General features: G+C 44.3%; 1 protein-coding gene across 2 annotated transcripts in view; it reads right to left on the reverse strand.

Annotated features, from left to right (window-relative positions):
* Positions 1-24,109, reverse strand: part of LOC144597937 (sodium/hydrogen exchanger 9B2-like) — a 118,252-nt gene that overhangs the window by 38,036 nt on the left and 56,107 nt on the right. For both annotated transcript variants that reach the window (XM_078407762.1, XM_078407770.1), the window contains exons 2-5: positions 20,055-20,148; positions 9,351-9,519; positions 5,652-5,822; positions 3,297-3,439 (exon numbers count right to left, since the gene is read on the reverse strand). In XM_078407762.1, the coding sequence (XP_078263888.1) occupies positions 3,297-3,439; positions 5,652-5,822; positions 9,351-9,519; positions 20,055-20,138 (567 nt within the window). In that variant the 5' untranslated portion in view covers positions 20,139-20,148. The remainder of the gene's footprint in view (positions 1-3,296; positions 3,440-5,651; positions 5,823-9,350; positions 9,520-20,054; positions 20,149-24,109) is intronic.

Here is a 24,109-nt window from a genome sequence, read left to right on the forward strand (position 1 = left end):
GTATAGAAGTTTGGAGGTCATGTTGTCTTGGAAATAAGACTTTGGTGAGGCCGCATTTAGATATTGTGTTCAGTTCTGAGTACCATGTTTTAGGAAAGATGTTGTCAAGCTGGAAAGGGTACAGAGAAAATTTACGAGGATGTTGCCAGGACTAGAGGGTCTGAGCTATAGATAGAGGTTGAGTAGGCTGGGAGTCTATTCTTTGGAGCGCAGAAGGATGAGGTGTACAAAATCATGACTTATAGAGGCGTATAAAATCATGAGAGGAATAAATTGGGTAGAGAGTCTCTTGCCCAGAGTAGGTGAATATAGGACCAGAGGACATAGCTTTAAGGTGAAGGGGAAAAGATTTAATGGGAATTTGAAGGGTAACTTTTTCACGCAAAGGAATGGAACAAGCTGCCAGAGGAGATAGTTAAGGCTGGGACTAAACAGTTAGACTGGTACATGGATAGGGCAGGTTTGGAGGGATATGGACATAACGCTGGAAGGGGGGGATTAGTGTAGCTGAGACATGTTGGACAGTGTGGGCAAGTTGGGCCGAAGGGCCTGTTACCATACTGTATCACTCTATGCCTCTATTAATTCTGTCCCCCCCCTTACTTTCAACCTGTATCCTCTGGTCCTCGATTCCTCTACTCTGGGCAAGAGATTCTGTGCATCTACCCGATCGATTCCTCTCATGATTTTGTACACCTCTATAAGGTCACCCCTCAACCTCCTGCGCTCCAAGGAATAGAGACCCAGCCTACTCAACCTCTCCCTATAGCTCAGACCCTTGAGCTACATCCTCATAAATCTTTTCTGTACCAGCTTGACACCTTTCCTATGACATGGCGTCCAGAACTGAGCACAATACTCTAAATTTATAACTGCAACATGATCACCAAACTTCAATATTCCATAGAGTTAGAACCCATAGGCTAGAATACATATTATAGACAATAGACAACAGACAATTGGTGCTGGAGGAGGCCATTTGGCCCTTCCAGCCAGCACCGCCATTCACCGTGATTATGGCTGATCATCCACAATCAGTACCCCGTTCCTGCCTTCTCCACATATCCCTTGACTCCACTATCTTTAAGAGCTCTATCTAACTCTCTCGTGAAAGCATCCAGAGAATTGGCCTCCACTGCCTTCTGAGGCAGAGAATTCCACAGATTCACAACTCTCCGGATGAAAAGGTTCTTCCTCATCTCCGTTCTAAATGGCCTACCCCTTATTCTTAAACTGTGGCCCCTGGTTCTCGACTGCCCCAACATCGGTGACATGTTTCCTGCCTCTGCGTGTCCAATCCCTTAATAATCTTATATGTTTCAATAAGATCCCCTCTCATCCTTCTAAATTCCAGTGCTGTAGTTTTATTGAAAAATCAAAGGCTTGACAAGGCCAGCGCTTCTCATGGCAAAGCTGTCTAAAATCAAGGGTTGTCCCCTGGGATTCAGGAGAGTTGAGAAATTTCTTCACAGAATAGGTAGCGAATCTTTGAATTACATACCCTAGAGGACTGCGGTGTTCAATTACTGAGTACACCACAGGAACAGGCACTTCGGCCCACAATGTCTATGCCGAACACAATGCCAAGACCAACTCTTTTCTACCTGCACATAACCCATATCCCTCCATTCAGTTAGATGCAGGAAACATTTTCCCAATATGCGAGATGCAGGAAAAATGTTTATCCAATGTTGGGGGAAGCCCAGAACCAGGGGCTACAGTCTAAGAATAAAGGGGGGGGCATTTAAAATTGAGGTGAGAAAAAACCTCTTCACCCAGAGTGATGTGAACTTGTGGAATTCTCTGCCACAGAAGGCAGTGGAGGCCAATGCACTGGATGAATTTAAAAGAGAGTTAGAACTCTAGGGGCTAGTGGAATCAAGGGGTGTTGGGAGAAGGCAGGCACGGGTTACTGATCGTGGATGATCAGCCATGATCACAATGAATGGCGGTGCTGGCTCGAAGGGCCAAATGGCCTCATCCTGCACCTATTTTCTATGTTTCTATGTTTCTATTCCCTGCATATCCATCTGCGTATCCAAAAGTTTCTTAAATGCCATTGTCATATCTGCCTCCACCTCCACCCCTGGCAGCGCGTTCCAGGCACCCACCACCCTCTGTATAAAAAACATGCCCTACATATCTCCTTTTAACTTTGCCCTCTCACTGTAAAGCTATGCCCTCAAGTATTTGACACTTCCATCCTGGGGAAAAAGGTCATTACGTATCCTATCTGTGCCTCTTGTCATTTTACATACGTCTGTCAGGACTCCTCTCAATCTCTGTGCTCCAGATAAAACAATCCAAGTTTGTTCAACCTCTCATGTCCCGTAAACCAGGCAGCGTTCTGGTAAACCTCCTCTGCACCCTCTCCAAAGCCTCCACATCCTTCCTGTAACGGGTCGAGCAGAACTGCACGCAATGCTCCAAATACAGCCTGACCAAAGTCCTTTAAAACTGCATCATGACTTCCTGACTCTTATGCTCAATGCACCGACCGATGAAGGCAAGCGTATTGTATCCTTCTTAACGACTACATCTACTTGTGTTGCCATTTTCAGGAGGTTATGGACTAGGATGCCAAGATCAATGCTGTCAAGGGTCTTGCCATTAATATCTATTTTACCCTTACATTTGACCTCCCAAAGTGCACCTCCTCACACCTGCTCAGATTAAACTCTATCTGCTTTTTCTCCAGCCATTTCTACAGCTGATCTATATCCCACTGTATACTTTAACAGCCTTCAACCCCAGCTATCTTGCTGTCATCTGCAAACTAATTAACTAACCCATTTACATCTATTCAATTGATATTGATAGTTTGAGAGAACTAAAAGGTAGAAGTTAGTGCAAGAAAGGTAAACGTAAGTCATGATCTCATTGAATGATGAAGCAAACACAAGAGGATGCAACTTGACTTGAGGAACACAAGACCCAAACTGTATGCTGCACTACTGTTTCCCACGTCCAGAGGTTCTGTTCCTTTCCCTGGCCATGAAATGCACAGCTACACTGGTTAGGATCAGCTACCAGATATGTCAGTGGTACAACAGTGAATGAGGAATATCAAATTTGAGTAACAGTGGGTTTATATGTGATAAATGGAGGTGTAGAACACATTAAATGCAGATGTAGAAAATGGAGGTGTAGAACACATTAAATGGAGGTGTAGAACACATTAAATGGAGGTGTAGAACACATTGTGGAACACTAAATGGAGGTGTAGAACACACTAAATGGAGGTGTGGAACACATTATAGAACACTACATGGTGGTGTAGAACACATTGTCCATACCTTTGCGTCCAGCCCAAGTCCGGCTCGGGTAAGAATGATCGCAAGAGCTATACTTCTCAAGGATGACGACCACTTGTAGTCAATGTAAATTGCTTCACTGACAACGGGAATATTTCGGAGAACAAATCCAGCAAGTAACATTCCTAATGCACACAACGGGTAGAAGTGCAAAGAAAACATTACACATTGAACAGCTGCCATGTTAAAATTAAATCTTGACAGCAAACACTGGCTATGGATCAGAGCTTGGATAACATTTTACTAACAAAAATCATGCACGTTTCCATAAAATAAAGATGCCTGGCAGCCTTATGGCGGATAGATCTACAAGGACAGGTCCGATTGACCCTGGCTTCCACAGGAAGCAGCGGAAGGAATTGCTGAGGCTTCAGTTGAGATTTTATATCTCGTGGCCACAACTAAGGCATTATGGGACGATATATGTGATCCCCTTTTCAAGGAGGGCAGCAGGGGGAAAAAAAACACTAATTACAGGCCTGTTTGCTAATATCAGTTGCAAGGAAGTTATTGGAAAGAAAATCGGTAGAACAGTACAGCACAAGAACAGGCCCTTTATGCCTGCACATAATTCATAATCTTTATCCAAATGTCTCTTAAATGCCATTATCATATCTGCTTCCACCACAACCCCTGGCAGCATGTTCCAGGCACCCACTACTCTCTGTGTAAAAAAAACGTGCCCCATATATCTATATACTAAAATTCTCATTTGTTTGTTTGTTTGTTCCTGAACTACAGCCAAAACGGTGCACGATAGCATGACAATTTTAGGCCCAACTTACTCACCATCGTTCCTTTGGTGCTAATAGAAGTTTAATTGAAATCGGTGTTATATTTTTTAAGTTATTCACATTTTAAAGTTTGAATCTATCCTAGGGAGGGAGGGAGGGAGGGGGGAGGAGGGAGGATAAGGGGGGTTGAGGGGGATGGAGTGGGGTGGGAGGGGAATGGGGAGGGGGAGGTGGGTGGATAGAGAGGGGAGGGGGAGGGGGGAGGGAGGAAGGTGGGGGAGGAGAGGGTGCTGCACCAGTGCAGGAGAGGTTTGGGCCCAACGGGTCCACTTGATCTAGTAAGTATACAAAATCATGAGAGGAATAGATCGGGTAGATGCACCGAGTCTTTTACCTAGAGTAGGGGAATCGAGGACCAGAGGACATAGATTCAAGGTGAAGGGGAAAAGATTTAATAGGAATCCGAGGAGTAACTTTTTCACACAGAGGGTGGTGGGTGTATGGAACTCGCTGCCAGAGGAGGTAGTTGAGGCTGGGACTATCCCATTGTTTAAGAAACAGTTGGACAGGTACATGGATAGGACCAGGCGCAGGCAAGTGGGACCAGGGTAGCTGGGGCATTGTTGCTCGGTGTGGGCGAGTTCGGCCGAAGGGGCCTGTTTCCACACAGTATCAATCTATGACTATGACTCTAATGCAAAAACAAAAAGCCACATGCAATAAAACAAACTTGCTTTTTAAAATGTTAAAATTCCATGCGTTCTAATATGGTTCAGATAAACAGTTTAAAAATACAAAAGCACTGGAACAGATAAATCATCTATCAATAATTCTTCAGAAGTCTAATTGGTTCGCATGTTTTCAAAAGGGCCCTGTCAATGATTGGAATTAAACCAGATTGATAATACAAAGGTGAAAACACAGAAACTAAATATTTTGGATTTAGGAAACAAGTACGTACTTGAACTAAACATAATGATTCTTTAGGTTTTTTAATATATGGGAGGCTATGGGAAGCGGTAGAGCTACTGCCTTACAGCGCCAGAGTCCCAGGTTCGATCCTGACCAGCAGTGCTGTCTGTATGGGGTTTTACGTTCTCCCTGTGACCTGCGTGGATTTTCTCCGAGATCTTCGGTTTCCTCCAACACTCTAGTGTGGGCAAGTTGGGCCAAAGGGCCTATTTCCACACTGTATGACTCTGTGACTCCAAAGACGACGTACAGGTTGTAGGTTAATTGTATTAAATGCATAAATATTTTTTTTAAGTGTCCCTAGTTTGTGTAGAGTAGGGTTAATGTGCACAGATAGCTGGCTGGTGCGGACTCAGTGGACTGACGGGCCTGTTTCTGCACTGTATCTCTACACTAAACTAAACTAAGATGAAAACCTGAGACTACTGAGAAACAGTCGTACAAGAGAGTGAGACATTGTGGTTTGGTCTGGGGTGTAAAAATTGCCTTTCACAACTTCAAGACACATCACAGATGACTAATACGTTAAAAGTGAAGACCACATTGCAGTTTAGGAGAAACAATTATTTTTCTTTCAACCTGCGGTAGAGCGCCATGATTGTTCTTGTGTTTACGTCTTCTATTTTCTTACCTAGAAGAGGTGGCAGTGGAGGCAAATTCGGGAATTTGATCATTCCAACCAGCTTCCCTCCCAGGACCGCACAGATAAATAGAATCAGATTTCCAAATAAATTACCACCGGGGAGGCACTCTGGTCCAGTAATTGACCAGACAACAGCCCACAGCAGGATCATCATAATCACTGGAAAAGAATGGTAAACAATGTTTAATATGACCATCTCTGTACATCCTTCAAAATCAAAAATGATAATCTAGGATTTTATATTTAACCTAGACTGGGATCCCGTCGTGACGCCAGCGATCTCAAAATGGCGATCTCATCTTGTATATATATAAGTATGTTCCCGAAATACAGCCAAAACGGTACATGATAGCGCAACAATTTGAACGAAACTTGATACTGCACCGAAGGCGAATGGTGTGTAAGGTGCCCCTAAAATAGTTGCTCTATCATGTACCGTTTGGGCTGTATTTCGGGAACATACATTTATACAAGATGAGACTTTTAGTAATATAGAAGATAGATTTGGAAAGTAACATGTCAACAGAAAACCAATAAACACACGGATTTCTGCTGTGTTACCAATGGTAACCATGCTGTTAACACCATAGAAGATTTATGGTGCCACAGTGTTATGAAATGTCTGCCATAACATCATGCAAACATTAAAACCACAAATTAAATACAATACATTACATTTGATCCTGTCTGTCTGGAAAGGCACAGGAGACATTGCCAAAAACCTGTCCCCAGTCTAATACTATGTAATAAAACTGGACTGGGCATCTCAGTTTGAAGAAGGGTCCGGCCCTGAAATATCACCTATCCATGTTCTCCAGAGCTGCTGCCTGACCCACTGAGTTACTCCAGCACCCTGTGTCCATGTTCTCCAGAGATGCTGCCTGAGCCGCTGAGTTACTCCAGCACTCTGTGTCCATGTTCTCCAGAGATGCTGCCTGACCCGCTGAGTTACTCCAGCACTCTGTGTCCATGTTCTCTAGAGATGCTGCCTGACCTACTGAGTTACTCCAGCACTCTGTGTCCATGTTCTCCAGAGATGCTGCCTGACCCACTGAGTTACTCCAGCATCTGTGTCCATGTTCTCCAGAGATGCTGCCTGACCCGCTGAGTTACTCCAGCATCTGTGTCCATGTTCTCCAGAGATGCTGCCTGAGCCGCTGAGTTACTCCAGCACTTTGTGTCCTTTCGGTAGCTCCACCACCTCAATTTACTATTCCAATCTGTGATGAGGTGCACAGCACTGCACTCCAGAGCTGATGCAAGGAGTAAATTTACGATGTTGGGGAAGGTTTGTTGGTCCCTTGTGTTTCAATAGCACCATAAACCAATGGTTCCACGTGTGGTGCTGAATAAAATTGGCACCCATTCTGTCACACTTAGTGCAGATCCTCTCAGTGCAACCGTTGGTTGTGTTAGTCTGGAGCCCTGCAGGTAGTAATACTCCACATGGACCCATGGCCACAAGAATCAAAACAACTTCTGGGCTATTTCTGGGCTGGAAGCCGGTTCTGCTTCCAGAACCAGGGGCCACAGTCTAAGAATAAAGGGGAGGTGAGAAGAAACTTTTTCACCCATAGAGTTGTGAATTTGTGGGATTCTCTGCCACCGAGGGCAGTGGAGGCCAATTCACTGGATGAATTTAAAAGAGAGTTAGATAGAACTCTAGGGGCTAGTAGAGTCAAGGGCTTTCGTGAATCCAAGTACCATTGTTGCTATTAATTTATTGTCGTCACTTGTACCGAGATAGTGAAAAGCTTTGTTTGCGGGTACAATCAAGCCATACACAAGTACCATACACAGGTACAAGTACCATAGGTAGCGCAACGAGGCATATACCAGATTGCAGAATATAGTGTTACGGTGTTATAGCGTTACAAAGAAAGTGCAGATAAAAAATGTGCAAGGTCTGCAATGAGGTAGGTTGGAAGATGGAGACTACACCCTCATCATCGGCGGTCACTCGAAGCGAGTATGACTGTCCTTTATGGAGGACGCCCGTGCGTGACTGTGTTTAATGTGGGGAGACTGGTGCACAGACAGCCACCACACGGTCCTTGACAGATCTGGGTCAGGACCCAGTAGATTGTTTTTTGCTCAGGACATAGATCAATTGTAAGTTTCGGGAGATAGTGTTTAATCTGGACAGTGTGAGGTGGGGGAGGTACATTTCTTCTACCCAGGGGCAAAATTTGAATAAAATAATAATGTTAAAAACAGTATTTTTTAAATTCCCCTTTGTCGGTTGCTTTATTATGGTAGAAGTGTAAACTCATATTACTGAACAAAAAAAGGGTGGGGGTAAATTTACTTTCGAAAAGTTGCCAAGGGTAAACAGGAAAAAAAATGTTGGGAACCCCTGGTATACAGTAATTAGCAAGAGCCTTTGGAGTAGTGATATGCAGAGAGATCTTGGGGTGCAGGTCCACAGCTCCCTGAAAGTGGCAACACAAGTAGATAGAGTGATAATGAAAGCTTGCCTTCATCAGATGGCGATAGTGTAAATGTTTGGAAAGTCATGTCTCAGTGGTACAAATTTGCAGTTGGGCCAGATTGAGATATTGTGTGAGATATTGTGCCAATAGAAGCATATAAAATAATGACAGGCATAGGTTTAACACGAAGGGGATGGAGGGAATCTAAAGAAGATGTGCAAGTTTTTGACACAGGGTAGTTGCCCTGGGAGGTGTTCGAAGCACCTCGAGAGCACCCATTATGAGGCATTTAGACAGACACATGAACTGGCAGGGAATGGACTGAAAGTAAGCGTGCAGGTACAGCAGGCAGTGAAGAAACTAATGGCATGTTGGCCTTCATAACGAGAGGATTTCAGTATAGGAGCAAAGAGGTCCTTCTGCAGTTGTATGGGGCCCTGGTGAAACCACATCTGGAGTCTTGTGTGCAGTTTTGGTCTCCTAATTTGAGGAAAGACGTCCTTGCTATTGAGGCAGTGCAGTGTAGGTTCACGAGGTTAATCCCCGGGATGGCGGGACTGTCATATGAGAAAAGATTGGAAAGACGGCTTGTATTCACTGGAGTTTAGAAAGATGAGAGGGGATCTTATAGAGACGTATAAAATTATAAAAGGACTGGACAAGCTAGATGCAGGGAAAATGTTCCCAATGTTGGGGGAGTCCAGAACCAGGGGCGTCAGTCTAAGAATGAAGGGGAGGCCATTTAAAACTGAGGTGGGAAGAAACTTTTTCATCCAGAGAGTTGTGAATTTGTGGAATTCTCTGCCACAGAGGGCAGTGGAGGCCAATTCACTGGACGAATTTAAAAGAGAGTTAGATAGAGCTCTAGGAGCTAATAAAATCAAGGGATATGGGGAGAAGGCAGGCACAGGTTACTGATTGTGGATGATCAGCCATGATCACAATAAATGGCGGTGCTGGCTCGAAGGGCCAAATGGCCTCCTCCTGCACCTGTTTTCTATGTCAATGTCTATGCAGGCAGATGGGATTAGTTTAGATTGCCAGTGTCGGCAGAGAAATGGTGAGTCGAATGGCCTGTTCCTGTGCAACACCGTTTTATGTTCGACACTCTAATTGGACATCTAATAAAATGTTTAATCTAATGACAAGACATGGCAATGTTACTGTAACCCGTTAATGTATAAATATGCACCATGCAGGTTATACAATGCTGCAGTGGTTATTAATGAGCAATAATACCAAAACGCGTACTAACCCTTTGTTAGTACGCTGGCAATGATTCCTTGTGGTGGGCAGGAACATATCTGCCAGAGTTTACGATGATGCTTTTGGGTCGGTTCCTTGCTCTCACTGTTCTTCTTCAAGAGGGTCGTTTCATCCAACTCTATTGGCAAATCTATGGTATTTGCCTTGTCTGTGAAGTCCTGGAACAAGAATAAAAAATGTAAAATATTTCTTAGATATCTACTCCGTCATATGAAATAATATATTAAAATGTAATGGAATAATGAAAGGATATGGAAGGCTTGTGAGAGTGAGATGGAGAAAGTTTAGTTTAGAGATACAGCGCGGAAACAGGCCCTTTCGGCCCACCTGGTCCACGCTGCCCAGCGATCCCCACATATTAACACTATCTTACACCCACTAGGGACAATTTTTACATTTGCCAAGCCAATTAACCTACAAACCTGTACTTCTTTAGAGTGTGGGAGGAAACCGAAGATCTCGGAGAAAACCCACGCAGGTCACGGGGAGAACGTACAAACTCTGTACAGATAGCACCCGTAGTAGGGATGAAACCGGGTCTCTGGCGCTGCAAGCGCTGTAAGGCAGCAACTCTACCGCTGCGCCACCGTGCCGCACCAGTTCATGCCCAGGAACATCCTCTCTAGGTACTGCCTTGATGTTCTCCTTGATCAATATCACAACTCTCCCTCCTGACTTACCTCCACCTCTATCTCACCTGTACCATCTGTATCTCAGAATATAATTTATTATTAAACGCTTTGCAATTCCAAGCCAATTTTAGCAAATAATTCTAAGAACTAATCTTTTCCAATAAGTTTAAGGACTACGATGTAATTCCACCGCCCCGTTTTTACTAAATTGGTGTCGTTAACACAGGAGTGCCAGGCCAGGATCTTTAAAATCTAGCTGTTGAAAAAAAACTCCACTTTCAAAGAGAAATGGCAGACACTCCTTGATATGGTCTTAGATCGTTTTCTCCTGAGCATCAGAGGCTGAGGGGAGAACATAGAAGTAGATAGAATTATGGGATGCATTGATAAGGTGGACAGTCATGACTTTTCTCCTTGCAGGAAGCTGTCAAAGAATAGAGGTTACAGCTTTAAGGTGACTGGGGCAACATTTGATGGGGAAAATGTTATTTTCAGAGTAGTAGGTGCCGGGGAAGGTGCTGGGAACGTACTGCTGTGGCGGTTATGGAGGCAGACATGATGGTGATGTTTAAGGGGTTTTCATACAGGCACATAGTTATGCAGGGAATAGAGCGATATGGATCACGTGCAGGCAGAGGAGATTAGTTTATCTTGGCATCATGTTTGGCCCTAGGGTTGCCAACAGTCCGTATAAGCCGGGTCATCCCATATTTTGGGCTAAATTGGTTGGTCCCGTACGGGATCGCCCTTGTCCCGAATCAGGCCCGGGGGTTGCTGTAGGTCCCGATGCCCGGGTGCCGTGTAGCAACCAGCCCCCTGGACCCGAAACGTCACCCATTCCTTCTCTCCGGCGATGCTGCCTGTTCCGCTGAGTTACTCCAGCTTTTTGTGTCTACCTTCGATTTAAACCAGCATCTGCAGTTTTTTCCTACACAACCCGCCTCCCAGCCTGGGTGGCCGCCACTGGTGGAGCGGGAACAAGGGGCCACTGGCTGGGTGAGGTCACGTGGGGCGGTGAAGTCCCTTATTTGGGAGTGAGGAGGTTGGCAACCCTATTTGACGCAGGCATTGTAGGCCGAGGGGCACAGTGCTGTACTGGTCTATGTTCTTGTTATACTATGAAAGGAAACATGAGAAATAAACACATACAACCTGTTTATCAAATTTATTAGCTCCACTAATTGTTCAGTTCGCATAATTTTTATTTTCCCAACAATGTTTTTGTTTGACCCATTTCTGCATCAGCAGGCTATCATTTTCATGTGTACCTATGGGGTGTGTAATGATCACATTACACAATTGCTACGCTGGTAACAAGCATTGTTTATAATACGCTGTGTTTCAATGATACGTGAAGGTGCAGCAGAATTGCAAACAGGTGCTGTTAGATGAAGATAAGGGGTGCCAGCCAAAGCTGGGGATCATCCATCAAGGAATAATGCTGTTTGATTTTCTGTATATTGTTTTAGCTTTTGGTTTTGAAGTTGAGGTCAAAATAATTTAACATTGTTCAGTACACACGATTCTCCTCTAGTCACTAATAGTGACAAAGAAATTGTGTCCTGTCACATACAAATGTACAAAAGGTCATTGAGGGTCGACCACAATTGTGGATCTGCATTCATTTGCAGGCTAAACCAAATGAGAACAGCAGATGGGATGCTACGACAATCCATGGAGCACAGAACAGTACAGCACAGGAACAATGTTTGTGCCCAATATGTGGATAAATGTGAGATTATCCACTTTGGCGGTAAGAACAGGAAAGCAGAGTATTACCTGAATGGTGGCCAATTAGGAAAAGGGGAGATGCAACGTGACCTGGGTGTCATAGTGCACCAGTCATTGAAAGCAAGCGTGCAGGTGCAGCAGGCAGTGAAGAAAGCGAATGGTATGTTAACATTCATAGCAAGAGGATTTGAGTATAGGAGCAGGGAGGTTCTGCTGCAGTTGTACAAGGCCTTGGTGAGACCGCACCTGGAGTATTGTGTACAGTTTTGGTCTCCTAATCTGAGGAAAGATATTCTAGCCTTAGAGGGAGTACAGAGAAGGTTCACCAGATTGATCCCTGGGATGGCAGGACTTTCATATGAAGAAAGACTGGATAGACTAGGCTTATACTCGCTGGAATTTAGAAGACTGAGGGGGGATCTTATAGAAACATATAAAATTCTTAAGGGGTTGGAGAGACTAGATGCGGGAAGATTGTTCCCGATGTCAGAGAAAACAATTCAAGTCTATCCACCTACCTCTCCCTGTAGCTGAAACCCTCTAATCCAGGCAGCTTTCCAATAAACCTTCTCTGCACCCTTTCCAAAACCTCCACATCTTTCCTGTAGCGTCATTACTAACACTCATATCTCTGAATCAACAATCCAGGTGTCTGGATATTGGTTTATTAAGTTATCCACTCTGCTGCCAACCTATGTACTTCTGAGAAAGCTTTGAAATATTGTAAGACATTTTGGTCACAAGGTACCTTCTACAATGGATATAATGATTGCAAGATTTGCTCTAACTTCACCTGAAAGGAAAATAGTATTTAACAAATTAGCTAGAATCCTAATTTGCGCTGTCCTTTATTCAGGATGTAACAGCCTGACTGGATAAAGGAGAATTGGATATCAGTGGTATATTTGGATTTCCAGAAGGCATGCAATGACCCCCATAGAAGGTTGTTGCATCAGATAAGAGTGCAAGGACTTGGGATAATAATGTGCTTGAATAGGGGATGACCAATTGACTGAGAACCAGGGTTGCCAACTTTCTCACTCCCAAATAAGGGACAAAAGGTCACGTCACTGCCCCGAGCCCCACTTGACCTCACTCAGCCAGCGGCCACGTGATCCCACTCCACCAATGGTGGCGGCCGGCCGGGCCGGGAGGCGGATGCATATGCAACCTCCGTTAGGCGGCGCCCGGGCCTCCGGGCCTACACTGTCTGGGCCTACAGCGGCCACCGTGCCTGCAGTGTTCGGGCCCACACTGTCTGGGCCTACACTGTCCAGGCCAATAGCGGCACCGGGCCTACAATGTCCGGGCCTACAGTGCCCCTTAATATGGGACAAGGGCGGTCCCATACGGGACAAACAAATTTAGCCCAATATACGGGACAATTGTGGCAACCTCACTGAGAACAGAGTTGAGATAAATGGGATATTTTCAGATTGGCAATCACACGAACACAAGAAATTAGAAGTGGGCCATTAGGCCCTCCACCTGCCCTCATTCAATATGATCACCTGGCCTCACCTCCTCTTCTATGCCAGGAGCTGTCCATTCCTCGATCCTTCAAATAATTATCCGTGCCGACCTTCAATATTTCTGTTGTTCTGGGTTTCACCGCCCTCTGGTCAGAGGATTCCAGAGATTCACTACCCTCCGAGAGAGGAAGTTTCAATGCACCTGTTTTAAATGGCCTCTTATCTTGTAATTTGCCATCTTGCTCGTGACTCTCTCGCTAATGAAAACACCCCGATATCCACTGTGTCAAACCCTCTTAGAATACCATAGAATAGTGCAGCACAAGAACAGGCCCTTCAGCCCACAATGTCCGTGCCGAACATAATGACAAGACCAACTCTTATTCGCCTGCAGATAACCCATATCCAACCATTCCCTGCCACGTCCATGCGCCCATCCAAAAGCCTCTTAAAAGCCACTATCATATTTGCCTCCATCACCAACCCCGCTGAGCATTCCAGGCACTCACTACCCAGGAGTACTCAACGACTCAGGTACGGTATGAACAATGGAGGTGTACACCTTCTTCCTTCATTGTTCATACCGTTGGCTTGTAAACTACCTGAGTTTGGTGTTTTGAAAACTGAGTTCTGTCTCAGTGACTGAGTCTGAAGAAGGGTCTCGACCCGAAACGTCACCCATCTGTGAAAACTATTTGCCCCGCACATTTCCTTTAAACTTTCACCTTAAACCTATGCCCTCCAGCATTTGATTTTTCTATCCTGGGAAATAGGTTCTGACTATCTTACCCAATCTATGCCTATCATAATTTTATATACCTCTAACAGGTCTCCCCACAATCTCCAGTATTCTAGAGAAAACAATCCAACCTCTCCCTGTAAATCACCTTAGGATCTTATATATTATATCCCTTCTTTTACTGAACTCCAAGGAATGAATACACACCCAAACCATGTAGCCTCTTTTGATAGGACATTCGGGAACTATGGAGTAGCTTTAGGATCAGCAGTGGTACTAGGGTTGCCAACTTCCTCACGCCCAAATAAGGGACAAAGGGTGACGTCACCGCCCTGCGCCCCATGTGACCTCACCCAGCCAGCGGCCACGTGCTCACGCTCCACCAATGGTGGGCCGACAGCATCCGGGCCTACAGCGCCCCCCGGGCCTAATACGGGACAAGAGCGGTCCCGAGCGGCCCTATATACAGGATGTCCCAGCTAATACGGACAGTTGGTAACCCTAAGTGGTACTCAACTATTTGTAATTTATATTAAAGACGGTGGAAGGGACCAAACGTCCGAGGGCCAGTTTTGCTGATGGTACAAACATAGGTGGGTTAGCAATTGATGAGAAGGACACCAGGAGCCTGCAGAAGGATAAACATGTTAAGGGAGTGGTCAAGAGCTTGGCAGATGGATAATGTGAAAAAATGCGAGGTTATATACTTTTGGAAAAAAACCCTGACATTTAAATGAGGTTAAACAGCACCATGTTGTGGCACCAAGGTTTGGGGAGCCCCAGTGCCTGAGGCTCCAGGTTTGCATGCATTTGGAATGCTGATGGAATGTTGCTTTTACTGCATCGAAACATAGAAAATAGGTGCAGGAGGAGGCCATTTGATGTTCAATTAGAGTGTCGGACATAAAACGGTGTAGCACAGGAACAGGCCATTCGACTCACCATTTCTCTGCCGACACTATGGCAATCTAAACTAATCCCATCTGCCTGCATCGACATAGACATAGAAAACAGGTGCAGGAGGAGGCCATTTGGCCCTTCGAGCCAGCATCACCATTTATTGTGATCATGGCTGATCATCCACCTGTGCCTGCCTTCTCCCCATATCCCTTGATTTTATTAGCTCCAAGAACTCTATCTAACTCTCTTTTAAATTCATCCAGTGAATTGGCCTCCACTGCCTTCTGTGGTAGAGAATTCCACAAATTCACAACTCTCTGGGTGAAAATGTTTTTTCTCACCTCAGTTTTAAATGGCCTCCCATTTATTCTTAGACTGTGGCCCCTGGTTCTGGACTCCCCTGACATTGGGAACATTTTTCCTGCATCTAGCTTGTCCAGTCCTTTTATAATTTTATACGTTTCTATAAGATCCCCTCTCATCCTTCTAAACTCCAGTGAATACAAGCCCAGTCTTTCCAATCTTTCCTCATATGACCATCCCTCCATCCCCGGGATTAACCTCGCGAACCTACGCCGCCCTGCCTCAATAGCAAGGACGTCCTTCCTCAAATTAGGAGACAAAAACTGCTCAGAGTGTGTTTTTACGATGCAATGGGTGCATCGTACAAAAGCAGGGAAGCTTTGATGCAACTTACAGGGACTGCAGCTGGAGTACTGCAGACATTTTTGGTCTCCATAATTAAGGAAGCATATACTCATGCATTGGAGGGAATGAGGAGAAAGCTGGTTCCAGGGATGAAGGGTTAAATTATAAAGTTGGGCCTGAGTAGACTTTACAAAAATGAGAGGTGGTCTTTTGTAGATTCTGAGGGGTTTGACCTGATGAGTGATGAAATTATGATCTGAAACTAGAAAGCGAGGCTTCAGATTAAGGGTGCTCATGTAAAACAGTGATTACAAGGAATTTCTTCCCTTCGGAGGGTTGACCTTTCACCGTCCGGCGCGGCCTGGAATAGGCCGCGGGATTTTCTCTGCCCGGCGGGGGCTTCAATGTCGGGAGCCACGACCGCCCCGACGTGGCAACTCCAACAGCCTGACCGCGGGAGAAGACGGCAGGGGAAGAGAAAATACATTCTGGCCTTCCATCACAGTCAGGAGGTGACTGGAGGAGACTCACTGTGATGGATGTTTCTTTTTTTTTGGTGTTGGTTTATGATTGTGTGTTATTGCATATTTTTATTGCTTATTTTTATTGGTCTTATTGTTGGACTGTGGGTAATGTTTCATTTCACTGCACATTTATGTGTATGTGACAAATAAATTGACTATTGACTATTGACTGTTGGTATTTAGGATTCTCAAGCCCAAAGAGCGTGGAGGCAGAGTCAATGAATATATTCAAGGTGGAGATTGACAGACATTTGAACTACAAGGGATATGGTAAAAGAGCAGGAGACAGGACGAGGGCAAGATAGACTTAACCATCATTTTACTTTATGGTAGAGCAGGCTCAAGATAATGACTGACCTATTCCTGCTCTTGTTTTGCATGTTCTTAATCCAATTAAGATTCCTTGCATTCAGAAAGGATGTGATGCAGCGTAGACAAGACAATTAAATCATGAAGAGAATAGATTATGTTGATCAACTGTGCAAAAGGTTGGGTACGAGTACGATGCTCATTGAACAGATTTGTAGGAGTAACTGCTACAAAAATGTGAGCAGAAAATACTCTCTTGTAGATTAGTATTAATTAGTGCCGCACTAATCAGGCAACACGGTGGCGCAGCTGGTAGAGCTGCTGCTCACTGCACCAGAGACCCGGGTTCGATCCTGACCTCGGGTGCAGTCTGCATGGCGTTTGCACATTCTCTCTGTAACTAGTGTGAACGGGTTATCAATGTTCGGCCTGGAGAGTGCACCAATTGGCCTGTTTCCATGCCGTATTTAGTTTAGTTTAGAGATACAGCGCGGAAACAGGCCCTTTCGGGCCCACCGGGTCAGCGCCAACCTGCGACTCCCGCACTTTAACACTATCCTACACCCACTAGGGACATTTTTTACATTTACCACGCCAATTAACCTACAAACCTGTACGTCTTTGGAGTGTGAGGGGAAACCAAAGATCTCAGAGAAAACCCACGCAGGTCACGGGGAGAAGGTACAAACTTCGTACAGACAGCACCTAAAGTCGGGATGGAACCCGGGTTTCCGGCGTTGCATTCGCTGGAAGTCGGCAACTCTACCGCTGCGCCACCGTGCCGCCCCGTATCTTTTTTTCTTTCAATCAATCAAACATAAGGCACAGAAAATGGCCATTCAGATATTCGTCCATGGCACGTTTAAGCCCTCTCAATTTATCTCATCTAAATCTAATCTGTTACCCTCTGTTCCCTTCCCCCCTGATATTCCTGACCAGCCCCCTCTGAAATAGTTTAGTTTAGAGATACAGCATGGAAACAGGCCCTTCGGCCCACCGAGTCCATGCCGACCAGCAATCACCTGTACACTAGTTTTATCCTACATATTTGGGACAATTTACAGAAGCCAACTAACCTACAAACCTGCACATTTTTGGAATATGGGAGGAAAGCGGAGCACACAGAGAAAATCCAGGTGGTCACAAGAAGGACGAAGAAACTCCGTACAGACAGCATCTGTAGTCAGGATTGAACCCGGGTCTCGGGCACTCTGTCAGCAACTCTACTGCTGTGCCACAGTGTGGCCAAAACACATCTAATCTATTTGCTCCATGGTAGCAAGTTCCACATTTTTACCATTCTAGATAAATGTCTCTTCTGAATTCTCTTTCAGATTTCTTGATGACCAATTCATATCAAAGCCCTCTAATAATGCTCTTCCCCACAAACACAAACATGGTCCCTGTGATCACTCTACCCAAACCTACTTTAAAGACCATCACCCGTTCATCCCTCAGCCTCCTTTCATCAAGTGACCAAGTCTGTTCATCCTTTTCTGATATGTGCCCTCACGTTTCTAGAGTCCCCCAGTAATCCTCTCTGGTGCTTCCATATCGTTTTTATAATGTGGCAACTGGAATTGTATGCAGCACTCTGCATGGTCTAACCAAGGTTCAATGCAGGTAGTTCCAGTGCTTGGTCAGCTTTCTTCTATGGTCTTGGCAACAGGGCAGTCACGGTGGCGCAGCGGTAGAGTTGCCGCCTTACAGTGAATGCAGCGCCGGAGACCCGGGTTCCATCCCGACCAAGGGTGATGTCTGTACGGAGTTTGTACGTTCTCCCCGTGACCTGCGTGGGTTTTCTCCAAGATCTTCGGTCCAAAGACGCACAGGTTTGTAGGTTAATTGGCTTGGTAAATGTAAAAATTGTCCCTTGTGTGTGTAGGGTGGTGTTAATGTGCGGGGATCGCTGGTCGGCACAGACCCACCGGGTCCGCGCCGACCAACGATCCCCACACATTAACACTATCCTACACCCATGAGGGACAATTTTTACATTTACCAAGCCAATTAACCTACAAACCTGTACGTCTTTGGAGAGTGGGAGGAAACCGAAGATCTCGGAAAAAACCCACGCAGTTCACACACGGGGAGAAGGTACAAACTCCGTACACACAGCACCCATAGTTGGGATGGAACCAGGGTCTCTGGCGCTGCATTCACTGTAAGGCAGCAACTCTACCGCTGTGCCACCGTGACCGCCCAACTTTTGCAAGACAATGTGTCTTAAAATGATAAGTACCAGGGGTGGTGGTGGAAGCAAAAACAACTGCAACGTTTAAGAGGAATTTAGACAGACACAAACAAGCAAGGAATAAATTGACACAGATTGATGGGATTAGTTCGATCAGCATCATGAAAGCCTCGGATGTGGTGTGCCAAAGCACGTGTTTCCGTGCTGTGCTGTTCTATGTTCTATGGTACCGATCAATGCAAATGGTTTTGTGAGGAAGGACTACACTGAGTGGCTGGGTCCTGTGTAAGAGCCCCACAAACACGAAACACTTGCCTTGTTCATAAAGGCAGCACGGGCAGCAATGCACTTTGTACAGAGAATGTTTAGATCTAGGTTTAGGTTTATTGCTGTCAAGTGTAGTGAGGAACAGTAAAAAGCTTTGTTTTGCATGCTATCTAAACAGATTAGATATACCATACATAAATACAATCATCAAACTCAAGTACAATAGATACAGCAAAGGGGAAGATACAGAGTGCAGAATATAGTTCTCAGCACTGTAATGCATCAGATCCACAATAGGGTGGAGGTAAATTGGACAGAACCCCAGCTTACGGGTCATTTAGAAGCCTTAAAAAAATAGGGTAAAAAGCTGTTCCCGAGTCTGGTGGTGCGCACTTTCATGTTTCTGTTCCTTCTACAGGAAGAAGGAATGACTGGGGTGGGTCAAGTCTTTGATTATGTGGAGGAAAGTCTGAAGAAGGGTCTCGACCTGAAACGTCATCCATTCCTTCTCCCCAGAGATGCTGCCTGACTCTGGCTTTTTGTGTCTATCTTTGATTGTGTGGGTTGCCTTTCCCAGGCAACATGGTGTAGATGGAGTTAAAGATGGAAAGTCTGGTCTGTGTGATAGACTGGGCTACATCTACAACTCTGCAATTTCTTGCGGTCTTGGGCAGAACTGGTCCCAAACCAAACTAATGCATTAACTTACACTATGAATCTCTAGACTGGTTAACACTATGGATGTAAAGCCACAAACATTTTGCATTTCTTGTATGTATATTTTATCAATACATAGGTCGACGCAAAATGCTGGAGTAACTCAGCGGGTCAGGCAGCTTCTCAGGAGAGAAGAAATGGGTGAAGTTTCGGGTCGAGACTATTTTTGAAATGAAAAGATCAGAAGAAATAATTCCAAAATTCAACATAGGAACTGAACAAAACCTATTTTTACACAAATATTTATACAGCATTTCAAAGACTTTTGGATGGGTACATGGATAGGAAAGATTCAGAAGGATATGGACCAAACGTGGGCAAATGGGTCAAGCTTGGTTGGCATGGTCAAGTTGGGTTGAAGGACCTATTTCCATGCTGCATGACTCAAATGAAACCACTTTCTGAAATATTTGCAGGATGGATTATTTTACAATCAACAAATAACATGCACAAGAACAAGATTCATGAACCATTTGAAAGAATCTCAATAATATAAACAATGTAAATAGGAAAAGTGTGCACAGTTTTGCGAGACAATTTTTTTTCATGTTCACACGTACCTGTGAGTCTGACATTTTCAGAGTTGCCTGTGTAGTTTTATCTTCAAGCGAAGCATTATTTAAGTGTTCAATTCTGTTTTCCATCTTGAATGAACTGAAAAAGGAAGAGAATGCTGTCATAAGATTCCAAGGCATTCCCGCCCTCAGGAAGTAGAACCAAATGTTCTAAATGTTTTAAATTTGTCCAGATTTCTGCATTGACCCCATTAAGGGAACAGTCCCAAACTTAAGACTCTCTTGTGCCTTCATCAAGGCTTTTCTTGTGTAATTAAAGTAAATAATGTCAGGAAGCTGAAAACAGGATTTAGAACATAGAACAGTACATAGAACAGAACAGTACAGCACAGGAACAGGCCCTTTGGCTCTCAATGTCTCTGCTGACACAATGCCAATTTAAACTAATCGCTCTGCGTGTACACAGTCCGTATCCCCCCTTCCCCTGCCTGCTCATGTGTTTGTCTAAATGCCTCATAAACATTACAATCATATCTCATGGCGGCATGTCCCAGGCAACTACCATAGTAAAAAAAACTAAGAAGATCTGTAGACAAATGCAAGTCTCAGATGATGGCTTACCAGTGGGCATGTCATAGAGTCATACAGCACTTAAACAGGCCCTTCTGCCCAACTTGCTCATGCCAACCCACATGCCACATCTACACTAGTCCCACCTGCCTGCATTTGGCCCATATCGCTCCAAACCTATCCTATCCATGTACCTATCTAAATGTTTCCTAAACATTATGAGAGTAACTGCCTCAACTACCTCCTCTGGCAGCTTGTTCCATGCACCCACCACCCTTTGAGATGTGAGAACTGTTCTCATGAGAAATTTTGTTACTCTTCGACACTTTGTGTTTTCTTTCATAAGCATGAGAGAAAATAGTTAGCCATGAGGCAAGCCTGCCCCATTTACTGTGATCATGGCTGATCTACGCCGTCCTCAACTTTTCTGTGCCATTTTTCCCTACCCTCTACTCCTCAATCTCCACCCTCGGCAGGAAGAAATGTACTTCAGTTTCACCCGACCCCTTATATTGCAGTATGACCTTGTTTGAGACTCTCCCACCCATGAAAACATTCCAACATCTCCCCAATACAGCACCCTGAGGATCTTGTATATATAAATACGGTCACCTCCTCATTCTTCTAAATCCCAATGACTCCTGTTCAACCTTTTTAGACTCCCTTGATAAGACAACCCTCCCATCCTAAGAATTAGCCTGGTGAACCTTTGGATTGCTTCCAATGCTATTCTATCTTATATTTTTGTGAGAGGACCAAAACTCTACGCAGTATTACAACGTGTAGGAAGGAACTGCAGATGCTGACTTACACCGAAGATAGACACAAAATGCTGGAGTAACTAAGCGGGGCAGGCAGCATCCCTGGAGAGAAGGGATGGGTGACGTTTCGGGATGAGACCCATCGCCAGTTTGAAGAAGGGTCTCAACCCAAAACGTCACCCATTCCTTCTCTCCAGAGATGCTGCCTGTCCAGCTGAGTTACTCCAGCACTCTGTGTCCATGTTTTCCAGAGATGCTGCCTGAGCCGCTGAGTTACTCCAGCACTCTGTGTCCATGTTCTCCAGAGATGCTGCCTGAGCCGCTGAGTTACTCCAGCATTTGGGCCTATCTTCAGAAGTTTACAACTGCGGTCTCACAAACAGCTTGTACTGCAAAACCTCCCAATTATTATATTCCGAACCCTTTGCTATAAAGGCTGTTTGCCTTCTTAGTTAGTTAGCCTCCTACCTGCCTGGTAGCTTTTGGCAATTCATTCACTAGGGACATCTAGACCCTTCAGATCAGTTAGTACTTCAGCTCAGTCTCCCTCCATTTACATAATAATCAGCCTTTTGATTTTTCTTTCACAAGTGCAAGACCTCATACTTTACCATATTAAATTATCTGAAAGGATCTGAACTGGTAAAAAAAACTAAAAAGCGACATCCCAATCTTGGATCACAAAACGTTCCAAACAAGTACAACTTATTAAAGTTATAAAGGACCTCAAAGCAGCGTTTCTCAGAACTTTAAAACAATTTGGTATATCTTGCACAGTTCTCCACACTCTTTCCATCTTAATGAGATTATTACTTATGACATAATGCTTCTCATTAACAATGTTTAATATCACCTTGCAGTTAGAGACTGATGGTTTTGTCTGATTTGGGGTCTACCACGATGGGTGTTGTCTAGTCATCCTGCTGCACTCCTTGGTCATTCCAGCTTTTCCACCTGTGCTTTAAGGATAAGGCTAACAGGTCTATGCTTACATGTAGGGCCTTTGGCCATCTATTTGTAAGTATTTTTGAGCAAGCCTGCGTACAGCATCAAGTGTCAAACCAGCATTCCTGTGTTAAGACCAACTACCTGCTTCCAGTCAGTTTTGAGGGTCTCTGATCAATCAAAATCCAAAAAGAAGGATTTGCACCTTTAGATAGCCACGTTTATTATTGGTTCTGCTTCCTGACAACCTTCTCGGATATCTTGAGTGCTTCATACATAATATATACATCGACCCTTTTTTCTGCTCACTAATGGGCTCATGCTGAATTTTATTCTGCCGTAGGAAGAGATGTATACAACCAATGTATGGCAAGGAAAAACTCATTTCTAGCTTTAGACCATTTACCATCAATGGTCTTGCTATTAACAAGCCCATTACTGTGACATAACCATTATCTATTGTAATGTCTTCATGATGCTATTAGCTTTGAGCTGACCAAAACACGTTTTTCAAAGCTATTTCCACGGCTGTAGCAATGTAGGTTCATATGTCGGACTTGCCAATGATTTCGTCTGGTGAAGATTGCAGTTTACCCAGCCATTTTAACAAGAGTTTCCATCAGAAATGTTTTGCTTCAAGCAGCTGGCATTCTAAAGGATCTCATGCTTACTGCCAATATTAGGTACTGGTTCCAGGTGAAACCACAGCAAGGTGGACTTTAGAAACCACATCAGAACTTTGAAAAGGTGTGTCAGTTTATTCAACGTCACCTTCCAACTGCTAGTTACAACTGGTTCAGCCCCCGTTTCACAATGTCAATGACCTAATCAACATTGCGCACCTAACAAATCTCAGGCTCAGTGTTGGTTCTTTGATCTGTGACTGGGGGCTTCAGAACACTCCACCAGGACATGAACGAAGTGGAAATGAGTGCATGCTTCACAATTGATGCAGACCGATTGATTGGCAAATTATTGGTGGATTAGAATGTTGTGGTGTGCCAAACTGGGTGGATGGAACAAAATACAGCCGTAAACGGCAAGGTGTCCTGAAATACATTTGATAAATAATCATTGATGGTTGCACAAAATGTTTTGCAATTTTAGCAACATTTTTCCTTGGTTAATTAACTCACAAATGGTTGTAGAGACCTTCCCTAGACACCACACCTGAACTGACAATTTTTGGCTGACAAGATTCTTGAAGGGACCTTACATATTAACTCTTGATAACTTTGTACTACTCGGCTAAAAATGCAACCTGGCAAAATGTTAGGCTTTTGTCCAAGTGTTTTTCTTATGAAATTAGAAGCTAGAGGCATCATGTGCTGTTTTGGTTATTGGTTTATTTTTGTCATGTGTAGATACAGTAAAAAAAATGTTTTTGATGCTATCCAGTTAAAATATCCATAAATGAATACAAACAAACCATGCGGAATATAATGTTACAGCTACAGAGAAAGTGTAGGTAAAAGAAAGAGTGCAAGGGCCACAGCGAGATAGGATTGCAGGAATTGGGAATACATCCTTTGTTTATAAGAAGTTCGTTCAAGGGTCAGATGACAGCGGTCCTTCAACCTGCACCTTCATTGTTGATGACTAGTAAATTGATTAACACCAATGAAAACATGTAAAGGTAAATTCACCTATTATAGGAATCTTATAAAGGCTAACTTGCAAGACTGAGTCAAGATGGCAATCAGGAGGAATAGGATACCCTTGAGATAGTCAGGAAGGGGAATAGAAAAAGGAGGGGAAGGAGAACCCTAGAAACACTATGACCAAGTAAAAGAAAGGGGAAAGGGGAAATCACAGTAGTTTTTC

Source organism: Rhinoraja longicauda, chromosome 1, assembly GCF_053455715.1.
Source record: "Rhinoraja longicauda isolate Sanriku21f chromosome 1, sRhiLon1.1, whole genome shotgun sequence".
In the NCBI taxonomy this organism is placed as follows: domain Eukaryota; kingdom Metazoa; phylum Chordata; class Chondrichthyes; order Rajiformes; family Arhynchobatidae; genus Rhinoraja; species Rhinoraja longicauda.